General features: G+C 42.8%; 1 protein-coding gene across 1 annotated transcript in view; it reads right to left on the bottom strand.

Annotated features, from left to right (window-relative positions):
• Positions 1-228: 228 nt before the first annotated feature.
• Positions 229-15,127, bottom strand: part of MALT1 (MALT1 paracaspase) — a 63,027-nt gene continuing 48,128 nt past the window's right edge. Inside the window, exons 11-17 of the mRNA XM_068993671.1 lie at positions 10,919-11,096; positions 10,198-10,272; positions 9,454-9,581; positions 4,804-4,953; positions 4,300-4,457; positions 3,004-3,129; positions 229-1,326 (exon numbers count right to left, since the gene is read on the bottom strand). Coding sequence (XP_068849772.1) covers positions 886-1,326; positions 3,004-3,129; positions 4,300-4,457; positions 4,804-4,953; positions 9,454-9,581; positions 10,198-10,272; positions 10,919-11,096 — 1,256 coding nt within the window. The 3' untranslated portion in view covers positions 229-885. The remainder of the gene's footprint in view (positions 1,327-3,003; positions 3,130-4,299; positions 4,458-4,803; positions 4,954-9,453; positions 9,582-10,197; positions 10,273-10,918; positions 11,097-15,127) is intronic.

The raw sequence follows: 15,127 nt of genomic DNA, 5'->3' as shown, positions 1-15,127 counted from the left end.
ATACTGCCAGATGCTTTTTAAACTTGCTTTTTGCAGAACCAAAGGTGATTATCTCCTAAGGCCAGTAAAATTCAATGAGAAAATACATGTTATCAAGAAGTCAGGCCAGGGTTCGTAAGATTCAGGTAAACAGCTACCAAGATTATCCAGTAGCAATATTATCCTGCTGCCTGAAGCTTTACCATAGAAAAACATTTTATTACTTCTCATGTGCTTTCATGACCTTACAAATTAAGGAATAAGACATTTCAGCCCGTTCTACAAAGATTTATACACAAACGTTAACTAGTATTCGTAGCAAAGTCCTGTAATCACAAACTAAAGTTCATGTGCTTCTAGATTATACAGACATTCTTATTTACATGTCTTAGAGTCTATCTACAGAAATCATGCCTGTCTCAGAAGGTGTCAGGAAGGCAATGTGTAGTGGAATATACACTGCAGTACAAACCTGGAGGTCTCAACTCCAACTTACAGAAGATGCCTCGGTGTGTTTCTCCCACTGACAAAAATTAGGTGAAGCCTGATCACCACCAAGGTTCTTCTCCTGGTTCTAGAAATACAATGACTTATTCTATAGTAATGCCGTTCCCACTGTTCTTACTTCAGAGTGGTCAAGATGAAAACACTGTTATGTACACAAACATATACACGTCCATACTTTATACTTACAGAAGAAATTTACCCATCCACAAAATCTTAAGAGGAGGTCTGTAGTTAAATAATTCCAACATCGCAAAGTCCTGAGTTTGCCATGAAATGCCTGTTAACTAATTTTCTCTTGCTACATGTGTATCTGTTTGCTTTTCCCCTAGTATCTCACTTTATGTAAGTACTGTTGGATGAGACATCTATTAATTATGAGAACTTTTGAGAACAAAGAAGTCACTTTTCAGAAATTCTAAGCCCATCAGAGAACGTGAACGGTATTTCATCAGTTGTCTCTACTGGCACGTTGCTTCTGCCAAACTGACGCGAGTAACGGTGGGTGTGATGGCTTGAAACGAAGGTGTCCGCAGTCCGGCTGCAGCGACAGCCGTCTGACGGCATCACGCTGCTCGAGTTACTGAGGTGGGAGTGGTAAGCGCCGGAGAAGGAGTCCTGAGGTGGGCGGTAGCGGGCCGCCCCCGCCGAGCTGGCGGCAGAGCTGGGGTAAGGGCCGTTACACATGACGCAAGTCTGGAAGCACGTCTTCCTCCCTGAGCCCCGATGAATGTCGAGTTTAGCAATGAGAGGTTTTCCCACATTCACCTCCTGCTTTTCCTCTACGGTATCGTCCAGTCCTGAGTACTGATACGACAGACAGACGGTGAAGACCAGATGTTCCTGGGAAGGAGAAGAGATGAGGTTTGTCATTTCCATCAACCAGGAGAATGTCTCAGTCTCAGAACACCATCCACACACACATCCAGACAAAGCCAAACAGCAGCCAAAAAAGCCAGTCTCTTCTCTCCTTTCCCAGGTTCCAGACCCTCAAGGTACCCTTTACATTTGCCTTATACTAAGAAAGGCTAGCTAGAACCAGCTTCCACTTTCCTCATTCCATATACTGAATTAGTATAGACAGAATCACAGAGATCTTGTATTACATTCCTGATGAACAGTGAAGAGATATTTTTTCAAGCAGTGGGGCTTAGAAAACTGTCTTTCCCTATTACTGGAAATGGGGAGTGATCTTTTAACGAAACAATAATCAGCTTTATGGGACTTCCCTGGTGGTGCAGTGGATGGGCGCCTGCCTGCCTGTGCAGGGGATGCTGGTTTGATCCCTGGTTAGGGACGATCCCACGTGCTGAGTAGCACACAAGCCCATGCCCGCAACTACTGAGCCCACGCTCTCGAGCCTGCAGGGCTGCAACCACCAAGCCCGCGGGCGGCAGTCACTGAAGCTGTGAGCTGCAACTCCTGAAGCCTGTGCACCGACAGCGTGTGCTCTGGCATGAGAGATGCCAGCCTAGTGAGAAGCCCGAGCAATGCAACCAGGAGCAGCCTCACTCCCCGCGACTAGCGCAACGCCCACGTGCGGCCACCAAGACCCCCCACGACTAGCGCAACGCCCACGTGCGGCCACCAAGACCCAGCACGCCTCCGCCTCCAAAATCAGCTTAACATCAAGGTGAAAATTTTAGCTGTTTTTAAAATATTATGAAGTAATAACCCACAACCACAAGTGGAGACGTATACCTGAATCGGGGAATGGACAGAAGTTCAGAGACACAAGGCGAGTGTCGGCTGACTAGCCGTGAACAGGGCGGGCAGGTTTATGACTGCCGTCCTGGTGTGACTGTCAGTAGTACTCACTTCACGCCCCAAGGTTTGGCTAAGGCCTCCCAGGGTCATGTAGCTCCAAATAAAACTCAAGTCTGGCAAGAACATGGTTCTATTGCAAAGCTCAACCCTATAGACCACGAAAATCATGTAGTTTCTCGTGTAAGGCCAACGAGAAATGAAAAAAGATAAAAATAAACTCCCATTCTAATTTGTTATGTTTTGCAGAAAGTCATTGAGCTAGGAAATGCTTATCTGAAAATGCTAAGGTAGACTTTTACAAGTAGACTATGCTCTGTGTCTCTAACTTTTTAATAACATGGAGGGTAATGATATGCATTCTCACATACAAATCCTCGGGCCATTATTAAGGACAGAATACAAAATGCGAAAAAGGTCACGGATGAGACTCGCGGTAAAGCCGTTCTCTCTGCTTCAATGTGCAATGAAGCAGCACATCTCTGGCCCAATACACGGTTCACAGGCACAAAGGCCTGTCACTTTCAGAAAGTCTGCCTTCTGCTCAGTCGCTCTCTGCGGCCCCCTGGACTGTAGCCCGCCAGACTCCTCTGTCCATGGGATTCTCCAGGCAAGAACACTGGAGCGGGTTGCCATGCCCTCCTCCAGGGCATCTTCCCCACTCAGGGACTGAACCTGGGTCTTCTGCATTGCAGGTGGATTCTTTACCGTCTGAGCCACCAGGGCAGCCCAGTTATAAACAGGAAAAGTAGTAACCTTTAATTTCTGCAGTGAGCTGAGTCTAGTGTACAGGCAGTGCTTGGGAAGCTCCTTTGATACTAAATAGCTGCCGGTCTCTTCAGGGGTCCCTTTATTTGCATCTTTGGGGTCAATATCTAGATCCTGTGAAAACCAGAAAATGTTATTAACGAAATCAATGAAAGTCACAACATCACCTGTGACCATGAAACATCTTAACAGGTGCTGCTCTCCAATGAACTGTGATCTGAGTAGGTAAACCCTACCAGGGCTAAAGAAACAATGGAGATAACATTCTAGAATCATCACAATAATAAACGGAATTCTAAATTCCTCACCGATACACTTAAGAAGTTAGCTCTGGAAGGATAGTTCCTTTCAAACTGTTTCTGCAAGCACTTTGAAGAAGCGGCCTCAAGTTTCCTCTAAGTTTGGGCCCATGGGCGTCTGGCTCCTGGATTCCCTCCCTCCTTAGTCGTCGCTGTGGGGAAGGTGCAGGTTCATTTATGTGCCTTGTGTATCTAACAGAATAAATGGACGGGCCAAAGGTGGCTTCCCCTCCCCTCCTCTTTCTTCTTTTGCAGCCAATTGCTGTCAAGAGCAAGCGATCTGCGCTGTGACTCGAGAGCAGCCTTCAGGCTCAGCCGGCCCAGCGTCTGGGGCCCCATCCTGGGCCTGGGCTGCCAGGGCCGCAGGACGGATCCGTTTAGTTCTGGGGTCAGTGCAGGCTGCAGGCTCTCACACTGAGCACCGCCCTCCAGGAAGCCCTGATCAGAAGCGAGGGAGACGTTCTGGGGTGTGTGACTTACTCCGTGCTTACGGCTCAATTTACCGCAATGGTGCAGGAAAAGGGATTTTGTCTGGTGGCTCCTTTAGGCCAAAACAAAATGAATATCATATCTAAGTGTTTGGAAAGAGCTAGGTGTCTATTCCAATACACCACTATAGTTTGACAAATATGACTCCCGCTGTTGTAGTAACTATTTTGGGGCAAGTTTTTAAAGAAGAGATTAATTCTGGACATTATGTGTAGCATGTTTTATTCCTTCATATGTGAAATACTATTTAGGGTGAGATAAATTAAAGGCTTATTTCCTGGGTGAACTTAAGATACTCTTAAATTTAACATATTTAAGGTATTTTGGCGATTAGTTTTTAAATATTATGAGTATTATTAAGTACAAATATTTTTATATATGTAATATATGTATACATACTTTATATTTAATCATAAACTTTTAAGTTTTCAAAAATTTAGTCTTTAGTGAGGCTATACCATTATAGTTTAAATAAAAGAAAAAAGTAGAGACTTACAAGTGGAAAGTCAGTAACATAGGCATCGCACATTAATATATCGGGTGGTTTGTGGACTATACTCGTATAGATTATCATGACGTTGGAAAACTCGGCTGCAAATCCTAATTGAATCTGAACACCACACTGAAATTTAAGACACATACTTTCTGGAAGCTCTGAAAAAGAATAATAAAACTTATATAAATAACTAAAGAATTTTTGGTGAGTTTTCTGATGATAAGCAGCAAACAAATATTCTTTATGGGGCAAAATACTATTAGAGCTATTTCTGTTGCTTAAAAATGTTGCAGGGAATTCCCTGGAGGCCCAGTGGTTTGGACTCTGCTTTTACTACTGAGCACCTAGGTTCAATCCCTGGTTAGGGAACTAAGATCCCACTCACTAGCTAAAACATATTCATAGCAAAGTCTGGAAGAAAGCTGTGAATTCAGAGTGAAAGACGACTTCATGGTTTTACATGAACACATATCAGAGAGAGAGCATAAGAAGATCTCACGGTACCGTGCGCCTTGGCCCACTGGAGGTTTCGCACCAGAGACTCTGCGGAATGTGCCGCTCCCTGGATTGGGTCAGTGAGGGCTCTCTTCTCAGATAAGCTACTTCGAATCTCTAGAGCCTGCTTGCCTTTGGTAAGGTGACATTTACCCATATCTAAAAGATAAGACGTGAATATTATGTTTAAGACCACATCCTTTCATTTTGGTCAAGAACCCTCCTACAAACCAGGTTATATTCTCAACATCACTTATTCACTCCAGACACCTACCAAGCACCTATTGTGTGCCAGGCATGGTTCCAAGTGCTAAGGATATGGTGTGAGCAAACAGATAAAAATACTGGACCAGCTCACTTCTAAAGGCCCCTTTCTAGCTTTTATCTTCTAAGCCTTGAAGTTCACAAAGAAGTGAAAGTGTATTACTTTACTGTAAGAGCAGTCATGATAATTTTATGTGTACTCTGTGGAGAAATACGTTCAGTTAGTAAACAAATGACTACACAGCTAAGAGAAAGTTAAAATGTCATGGTGTCTTTATCTCAGATTTCTTTTTAGAAAAGAAATAACATGTTAAAACAAACATTGTTAAAACACCATTACTGTCTCCCCAACTCAAAGTAACCAAAGTACTGGGTATATTCTTACACATATTATAATTTTTAACTCATATAAGTATTGGTAAATAGTATATGTGAATGTTTTAGGTTTTGAACTTACTAAAAATGTTATACATATGCTTTTCTAATATATTATTTTCATGCAACATAATTTAAGACATGAATACTGACAAATCTCAATTTAAATTTATAAAACCATATTCCATTCTTTTACATGAATACATTAAATAAATTCATCCTGCTAAGTCGCATCAGACCCTGTGTGACCCCATACACGGCACCCGACAGACTCCCCCATCCCTGGGATTCTCCAAGAACACTGGAGTGGGTTGCCATTTCCTTCTCCAATGCATGAAAGTGAAAAGTGAAAGTGAAATCACTCAGTTGTGTCCGACTCTTAGCGACCCCATGGACTGCAGCCCACCAGGCTCCTCTATCCATGGGATTCTCCAGGCAAGAGTACTGGAGTGGGTTGCCATTGCCTTCTCCGAAATTCATCCTATTTCTGTAAATATTATTAATAAAAATAAATTAATAACATCTGGTCTTGGAAAGTACTTTCTTATCTGGGAAAACAGACATAAAAGTCTAAGATTTGATCCCTTTTACTCAGAAAGAGATTCCAAATGTTTGTCTTTCACGAATAACAGGAAGGTCGGAGGGAGAGGGGGTCACAAAGCAACTACGGAAAGTCAGGGCTTCCCTGGCGGCTCAGACGGTGAAGCGTCTGCCTGCAGCGCAGGAGGCCTGGGTTCCGTCCCTGGGTTGGGAAGATCCCCTAGAGGAGGGCATGGCAACCCATTCTAGTATTCTTGCCTGGAGAATCCCCATGGACAGAGGAGCCTGGCGGACCCCAGTCCATGGGATCACAAAGAATCGGACACAACTGAACAACTAAGCACACAAATTAAAATATTCCTACTTTTTGCAGACATATATAAACTCAATTAAAACTATGTTAGAAGCAAATCAAGGGAATGATAAGATTTAGAAGGATGCACACGCTAGTAAAGTAATGCTCAAAATTCTCCAAGCCAGGCTTTAACAGTACGTGAACCGTGAACTTCCAGATGTTCAAGCTGGTTTTAGAAAAGGCAGAGGAACCAGAGATCAAATTGCCAACATCCGCTGGATTATCGAAAAAGTGAGAGAGTTCCAGAAAAACATCTGGTTCTGCTTTATTGACTAAGCCAAAGCCTTTGACTGTGTGGATCATGACAAACTGTGGAAAATTCTTAAAGAGACTGGGAATACCAGACCACCCGACCTGACTATTGAGAAATCTGTATGCAGGTCAGGAAGCAACAATTAGAATGGGACATGGAATAACAGACTGGTTCCAAATAGGAAAAGGAGTATGTCAAGGCTGTATATTGTCACCCTGTTTATTTAACTTATACACAGAGTACATCATGAGAAATGCTGGGCTGGATGAAGCACAAGCTGGAATCAAGACTGCTGAGAGAAATATCAATCACCTCAGATATGCAGATGACACCACCCTTATGGCAGAAAGCGAAGAAGAATTAAAGAGCCTCTTGATGAAAGTGAAAGAAGGAGTGATATAGTTGGCTTAAAGCTCAACATTCAGAAAACGAAGAGCATGGCATCTGGTCCCATCACTTCATGGCAAATAGATAGGGAACCAGTGGAAACAGTGACAGACCTTATTTTCTTGGGCTCCAAAGTCACTGCAGATGGTGACTGCAGCCATGAAATTAAAAGACGCTTGCCCCTTGGAAGAAAAGTTATGACCAACCTAGATAGCATATTAAAAAGCAGAGACGTTACTTGCCAACAAAGGTCCATCTAGTCAAGGCAACGGTTTTTCTAGTAGTCATGTATGGATGTGAGAGTTGGACTATAAAGAAAGCTGAGCACTGAAGAATTGATGCTTTTGAACTGTGGTGTTGGAGAAGACTCTTGAGAGTCTTCTCAAGAGTCTCTGCAAGGAGATCCAACCAGTCCATTCTAAAGGAGATCAGTCCTTAGTGTTCATTGGAAGGACTGACGATGAAGCTGAAACTCCAATACTTTGGCTACCTGATGGGAAGAACTGACTCACTTAAAAAGACCCCGATGCTGGGAAAGCTTGAAGGCGGAAGGAGAAGTTGGATGGCATCGCTGACTCAATGGACATGAGTTTCAGTAAACTGTGGGAGTTGGTGATGGACAGGGAGGCCTGGCGTGCTACAGTCTATGGGGTCGCAAAGAGCTGGACATGACTGAGTGACTGAAATGAACTGAACCCCATGAAAGGGGAGTAAGGAAAGAGTTAGAGGGAACATATAATCAAATGTAGGTTACTGTCAAAGTCTGAGATTCATGCTGAACATCTAACTCTTAATAAAAACCGTCAGAAGTATGTTCCAAGGGACTTATTAAAAAGTACATCACTAATTGAATAAATATTTTTTTCTAGCAGATTGTGGAGTTTTATAGAGCAAGATGGCATTCAGGTACCTTAAATGCCATACTGCCAGAACTACATAGGAAAGAATTTATCTTGCAGTTTCAAGCAACATAATAATGCTGTTTCAAGTACAAAACCCAAAATCTGGGGTCACAGATTGATAGCAGGAACCTTATAACAGCAACCAATTTATTTCCCCTTTTGTTTAACTGGCACACAATTGAAACTGGAAAGGTGGTTTTTCTCCTCAACTGTTTGGCCTATGATCTTTGAAAACTTAAAAGTATTCAGAATAAATTATCCTGAAGAGTTCAAAGTTCAAATGTATAATAAAATATAAATAAAAATGTAATCCAGAAGTTCAAATATACTGGGATGCCATTTATTGACAGAACAACAGGTGGGTGAACTGGTGCTTTTTATTAAGTTTTAAGATAGGATAGATTAAAATTAGAATAAAACATTTTAGAGTCTTGGGAGCATGTTCACATATCTCACTTTGAAAATAACTGACACTCCAAAGACTTTTTTTTTAGGCACCGGAACTTTGTCTTCAAATGAGAACTTTAAATAGAAGCCCACACAATATGTAAAACAGATAAAAGCAGAACTTCTTTGGTTGAAGAAGGAGGGTCAGGGCCCTGGCTGTCTACATTAAAGGGGAAAGCAATGAAGTCAAATGATCCAGCTAAGGGATCTACACTGATAAAAACATGAAAATAAATGAATGTGACTAATGAGCAGGTCGTGAAACATTCAGAAGCCATCTCTGGAACATCCATGAAGCTCCATTTTCTAGGGAGCCAGTTTGCAAAATAACTGCCTTCTTTTTAATATGACTTAAGAGCTTCCCTGGTGGCTCAGATGGTAAAGACTCTGCCTGCAATGCGCGAGACCTGGGCTCGATCCCTGGGTCAGGAACATCCCCGGAGAAGGGGATGGCAACCCACTCCAGTATTCCTTCCTGGAGAACTCCATGGACAGAGGAGCTTGGAGGGCTACAGCCCACGGGGTAGCAAAGAGTTGGACACGGCTGAGCGACTAATGGTGTTAAAAAGAGACGTGTCAATCTATCGCTGTAACAGGTGCTTCTCGGGGAGCGACGTGAGCACAGCACTGCCAGGCGGCAAGGCAGAGAGCAGCAGGGACGGTGGACCCGCGTGGCGGCAGACCGCAGGGTCCCGTCCTTCAAGCAGGGCTTCAAACTCCCACATTCGCCAAAGGGAAAAAAAAGAACCCAGGCTTTTCCCACAGGGCCTCGAGATGTCCACAGAGTTTCATCTGTTTGACCCTGAAAGAAAATGCTCATTGGACAACTTTTTTTCTCCTTTTTCCAAATAAGCAGACTGGGTGGCATCAGGCACTAAGTATTAAAACAAGGTAGAGAGTTTTGAGGATTAAACTTCATTTATTTCACAATCATGTCTGGGCTCAGCCTTACAGGTCAAAGTAATGCTATGCTAATACATACAGCTAAGCCAATAAGGAAAGCAGAGTCTTATAAACATTATACAAACTATTTCATTGTTCTATGAAATAGATACTAATTCCAAACCCACACAATGACTGTAGGATTAAAATACTCAGAGAACCATAAGTAGTGTTCTCTTTAGTTTTTATTTTACCTTCTGCAACTTCATCCAGTAACACAGTAATTTTCTTTTCTTCTAATAACCTATCCTTTAAAAACTTCATGAAGATTCCATTTGCCAGCCCAGAATGCTGTATTTCAAAAGCTTCTGCTCCTTGACACCTGAAAAGACAGACATTAAAAAAAAAGCAAACACTTGCCCCATGAGGCTCCTATAAAAACTAATGAGTCTCATGTACTATCCTGCCTCTCACAGGGCATCTTAATTAAAGAATTGACCTTTAAGTAAGAATTAAGTGCTTTGGGGCTTAGAAAAAAGATGCCAAGCTCTAAAGTGCTGAGGTCAATTATTTAAAATTTTGTATTAAGAACATCGAGGCAAATTTATGCCTAGATGGCTATGGATATTTCTAGGCTTCTAATCTATAATCAAAAAGAAGTCATTGGGCTTCCCTGATGGCTCAGTGGTAAACAATTCACTTGCCGAGCCAGGAGACATGGGTTTGATCCTTGATCTGGGAAGATCCCACATGCTGTGGAGCAACTAAGTGTGTGCGCCGCAAGTCCTGAGCCCAGGCTCTGCAACAAGAAGGCACCACCATAGGAAGCCCACGCACCGCAACTAGAGTAGCCCCCACTTGCCACAACGAGGGAAGGGCCTGTGCAGCATCGAAGAGCCAGGACATTAAAAAAAAACACACACACACACACAGGAACCCTGCTGTATTAAAAAAAAAGTCATCAAAGAATGACAGAATCCCCAACATTGAAATCTCACGTGGCGTATCCAAAGACAATATTTGCGGTGACTCTCAGGGCGTCCAGGATTGGGATGGTATCGTCATAGTCATTTCTATTTAAAAGGCAGAAGACGAAAAGGACAGATACAAATACAAAAAGTTAAAATGGCATTCTTAAGAGAGCACAAATAATAATACAGTGGAAAAAATATACTATTCTGTAACACATAAAGGAACTTTGAACCTATCACTTTCAATCATCTAGTTAGCTATGTATTTACCAAATTTAATCCAGGACTCCCCAGTGACTGAGACAGCAGAGAATCACCCCTTTTTTCTTGTTAGCTTTTAAAACTGGAGTTACATTTGAACTCGGGTATTGGATTTTGATTGGTTAAAGCTGAGCAAGCAAGAAGATGCCAAGGGCCCCCACTCTTTTGAGTTTTGATTCTGCTAATTCGTGGAGGAATAGCTGCAGGGACTGTAGAAGATGTTCTAAAGGCAGTCTGAGGGGCTGTATCTCTTCTACTATGAGTTAGTACCCATGCCCTTTTGCTCGTCACTTCTAGAGCAGGCAGGAAGTTGAAAACACAGAGAAAATCTCTTCTCTAGTTTTCTTCTTAATCAGTCTCACCCCACAATCTAAAATTCAGCAGCTCTAAGTGTTTGAAGGCTTCCTGGGTTTGCCATCAGATTTAGCTAGCCGAGGCTGACGTCTAACTGCCACCAACAAGTCTCCGTGCGGAGACTGGAGCCTACCTTTTCCTGCACATGTCCAGCAGGAACACGTTGAGTCCCGTTTCCTTTTCTTGCATCAGTTTCAGTATACTCTGTACACACAGACAGTTTTCAGACCTATACGGATTTGGAGCATCCACAGGGACCATAAAGCTGTTCCCGAAGTTCTCATATCCATGTCCCGCGTAATACAACAGCCCTGAAAGCAAGAACGGAGGAACTGCAATCTGAGCAGGCAGCAGTCTTTAAAACAAAACCACGACTTACTTTCTTGACATGAATGCACACGTATTTAAGAGAGATGCAACTGTAAACACGTTCAAGTGTTAACTGAATTTGCCTTGATAGTTATCTTGGCAACAGTCTTCGTTTAAGTACTGAATTTTAAACCAACATCAGGATGCTATCCTGTGCAACTAGAGAAGCAAGTCAGAAAGAGAAATACCAGATGATATCACTTGTATGTTGAATCTAAAATGTGGCATAAATGAACCTGCCTATGAAACAGAAACGTGGATGCAGAAACTAGACTCGTGGCCAAGGGGCTGGATGTGTGAGGGGCTGGACTGGGAATCTGAGGTTAACAGATACAAACTGGCATATATGGGACAGAAAAACAGCAAGGTCCTACTCACAGCACAGAGAACTATATTCAGTAATCTGTGATAAACCATAATGGAAAAGAATATGAAAAAGAAAGCACACACACACATATATATGTATAACTGAGTCATTTTGCTGTACAGCAGTGATTATCATACGATAATTCAACCATACGTATGTAAGAAATTTTAAAAAAGATGCTCCTCTGAAGTGTATTTTAATTCATGAAAATGACGCATCTGTAACCATGGTATAATGCGGAATGCAATTTCACCTCAGGATGTTTAAAACCAAACAAGGCTGAGGACTCCTGTGACTCATCTGTGGTCCCTGAAACCAGGGCTTCTCCGGGCAGGGCAGTCTCACTTTTATCTGTGTGTTCCTGGCACACAGCAGGGGTTTAGTGGGTGTTTAACCGATGAAGGAATAAACACAATTCAGGGAGCAGCCACTGCCACGCCAGGTGTAAGAGATCCCACAGCATTTCCTTACGATATCAGGGCTTAGAAAATTACCCATGTAGCTTTTCCCAGGCAGAGAAGGGAAATCTCATTTCATGGATTGCTATTTCTTTTTGTTATGCAGGTATACATATAATTTACTTTCTATAGTCTGAATTAATTTAAAATCTGTGCTAGTTTTAGTGTTCACATATGAGTTATTATTTCTTTACTGAGAAATGGTACTATAAAAAACCACACCAAGCAGCTCTAAACACTTCCTTGGAAAGAAGTTTGGTTTTGTTCTTAAAAAACTCAGTGTGGGTGTCCTTATAAAAATGTTTGACATTCCTATTTGCTAGGAATGGCTGTGAACATAGCCCCCTAGGCCGGCACTCTGGCGCCCACTGATGCTTCTCTGGCAACGGTCTGAAGTGATGAATTCTTCATTTAGCGTTCTACAGTGAACAGTGAAAAGGCATTTAGAAGGGGAACAACAACAAAAAGCTAATTCTTTACAACTTGCTTCCTTTGGTCCCACAGGGCAGGACCCAGGTTGTAAACTTTTCCTGAATTCCTACTTAAATAAGAAAAATGGTTCTTTCATACATATCATTTTGGGTAAAAAAATGACAAAATGGACACACACTGGTTTATTCATTGTGGGTGTTCATCAGCATGTATGTGGCAAGGACGATGAAAAAGAAATGAATACAGAGCTCCTGGCCCTGAGGGTCTTGCAGCTCATTCAGGCATGCTCACCTTATCAGTTACGCACAGAAAAGCTGGCGTCTAATTAAATAGCACACATCACGGCATTAGAGCAATGCTGTACAAGATGCATAAAGTGCCGAGGGGAGCACCAGCGTGAGGGGAAGCGACGACGGATGGTCCTGAGAGGAAGGGAACAGTCTGGAAAGGCAGGGAGGAAGGAAGGTGCGTTACAGGCAGCGGGCACAGAGACCAACAAGGCCTGGCCCTGGAATGACAGCTAACAGAGAGGAGACCAACCTAGAAGGAATTAAATTATCACTGTAAATCAAAGTGTTTAGAAAATCACGAGACAGTGGGTTTAATCAGTGAATCAATGAAAATTAAGTAAGTGAAAAGATAACCCACAGAATGGAGAACATGTCCACATAGATAAGTATTTGTGAGGACAAATTATATATCTACAAGGACACTTTGTATCCAGAATGTATGAAGAACTCTTCAACAATAAAAAGACAATTTTAAAACGTGCAACAGACTTGAATAAACATTTCTCCAAAGAGAACATACAAATGGGAAACAGGCACAGGAGGAGAAGCTCAATATTATTAACCATTAGGGAAACGCAAAACAAAACAATGAGATACCACTTCACACTTATTAGGATGGCTGTAATCATAAAGGCATGAACGAAGGCTGACAGGGACGAAGAGAAAGTGGAAACCTCGTTTGCTTCTGGCAGGAATATTCAGTAGGGCAGGCCCTCTGCAATCAGGCGGCTCCTCAGCAAAACTTAGCATTCTATGACCCAGAAATGCACTCCAAGGTAAATATCCAGAACTGAAAACATGCGTCCACACAAGAATATGCACACGCAATATGTTCACAGTGGCACTAGTTCTAATATCTAAATAGTGGAGAATGGTTAAATGTTCATTTGCTGATCAATGAATAAACGAAACGTTCTCTATCCACACAATGGATGATTAGTCATAAAAATAACGCTACAACACAGAGGAAGCTTGGATGCACTGTGCCAGAAGTGACTGAAGCCAGACCCAGAGGGACTGGCAGGGAGTGACTCATTCCTAGCAGAGTCCTCGGGAGACAAACCCAGAGGCAGCAAGCGGTTTGCTGCTGTCGGGAGCCTGGGGTCAGCAGGACAGAGGAGGGACCACACGTGGATACGGGGTCTGGGGGCTGATGACAACGTTCTGGAGTTAGGTGACTGAACGGCTTTGTGTGGACACTGAAAACCACTGAACTGGGACCTGCTGTGCAGCGCGGGGCAGGGTGCTCACTCGGGGATATGCGGTGACCTGGAGCAGTGGGACCGCGGGGCCGGGGGCGTTGGGAGGGAGGTCCGGCAGGGAGGGGGTCTGTGTATACAGAGCCAATCATCACTGCACAGCAGAAACTAATGCAACGTGGGAAATAAACTATAGTTAAATAAAAATGTTTATAAAATGAGGAAAAGACCCGTGTTCTTTAAAAGTGCAAGATTTACACTGTCAAGTATTCACAATCTGACTCCTCTCCCCGTCCGTCTCTTTCCTGCTTCCAGAGCAAGACACACTTATCTGCGATCTCCATGGCCCCACTCTCTCCCATCTACCCAAATCTTCGCCAAGGCTTGGGCTGATCCCAGGTTCAGACCCTGGGCAAGTTATCACCTTGTCTCCAGCTTCCGAACACACTTCAGCCCCACCCTGCTGGGAAATCCTACAGCAGCCTTGACACTTCAAATCACACACAGGCTTTCACGGACACTTTACAGTTCTATGTAGACACTGTTTCTTTGATAAAAGTAACTGTAATAAAGACATTTTTACATCTGCATGGCATTTTCATTATTTTCAAGGCACCTTCATAAACATGATCAGATTTTAACCTGTAACAATTTTTAAATGACCTACTTTATAGGTGAGAAAATAAAATTTTAAAACATTAAGTAATTTGCTTAAAATCATGTAGCTGATAGGTATTTGTATTCCATACACAGTGTTTTCCCCGTCCCATTATATTAGGGGGCTTATAATTTCCTCAGATGGTCAAGAATCTGCCTGCAATGCAGGAGACCCAGGTTCAATCCCTGGGTTGAGAAGATGCTCTGGGGAAGTAAATGACTACCCAGTTCAGTATTCTTGCCTGGAGAATCCCGTGGACAGAGGAGGCTGGCGGGCTCCCATTGTGTCATTTAACACATCTGGCTTAAGAAAGGCTTGACTTGGGAGCAGAGACAACTTCAAGGGAGGGAGGGTTTAGCCTCCATCATGCAGGAAAAGCTAGGTGTGGTCCAGTGTTTCAGTGCTGTATGCCCAGGTCTGCAATCACTGAAATTAAGGCACTGACAACAAAATACCTTTTGTCCAACACAGAGCAATTCATGAAAAATGTAATAAGCATTTTGCATCAAAGTCTACATACAAATTATACTGCAGGAGGGTAAGCATTTTTATGTAAAATAACTAGACCA

This window comes from Capricornis sumatraensis, chromosome 21 (genome assembly GCF_032405125.1).
Source record: "Capricornis sumatraensis isolate serow.1 chromosome 21, serow.2, whole genome shotgun sequence".
NCBI classification, from domain to species: domain Eukaryota; kingdom Metazoa; phylum Chordata; class Mammalia; order Artiodactyla; family Bovidae; genus Capricornis; species Capricornis sumatraensis.
This window is presented reverse-complemented; position numbering and strand designations above follow the sequence as displayed.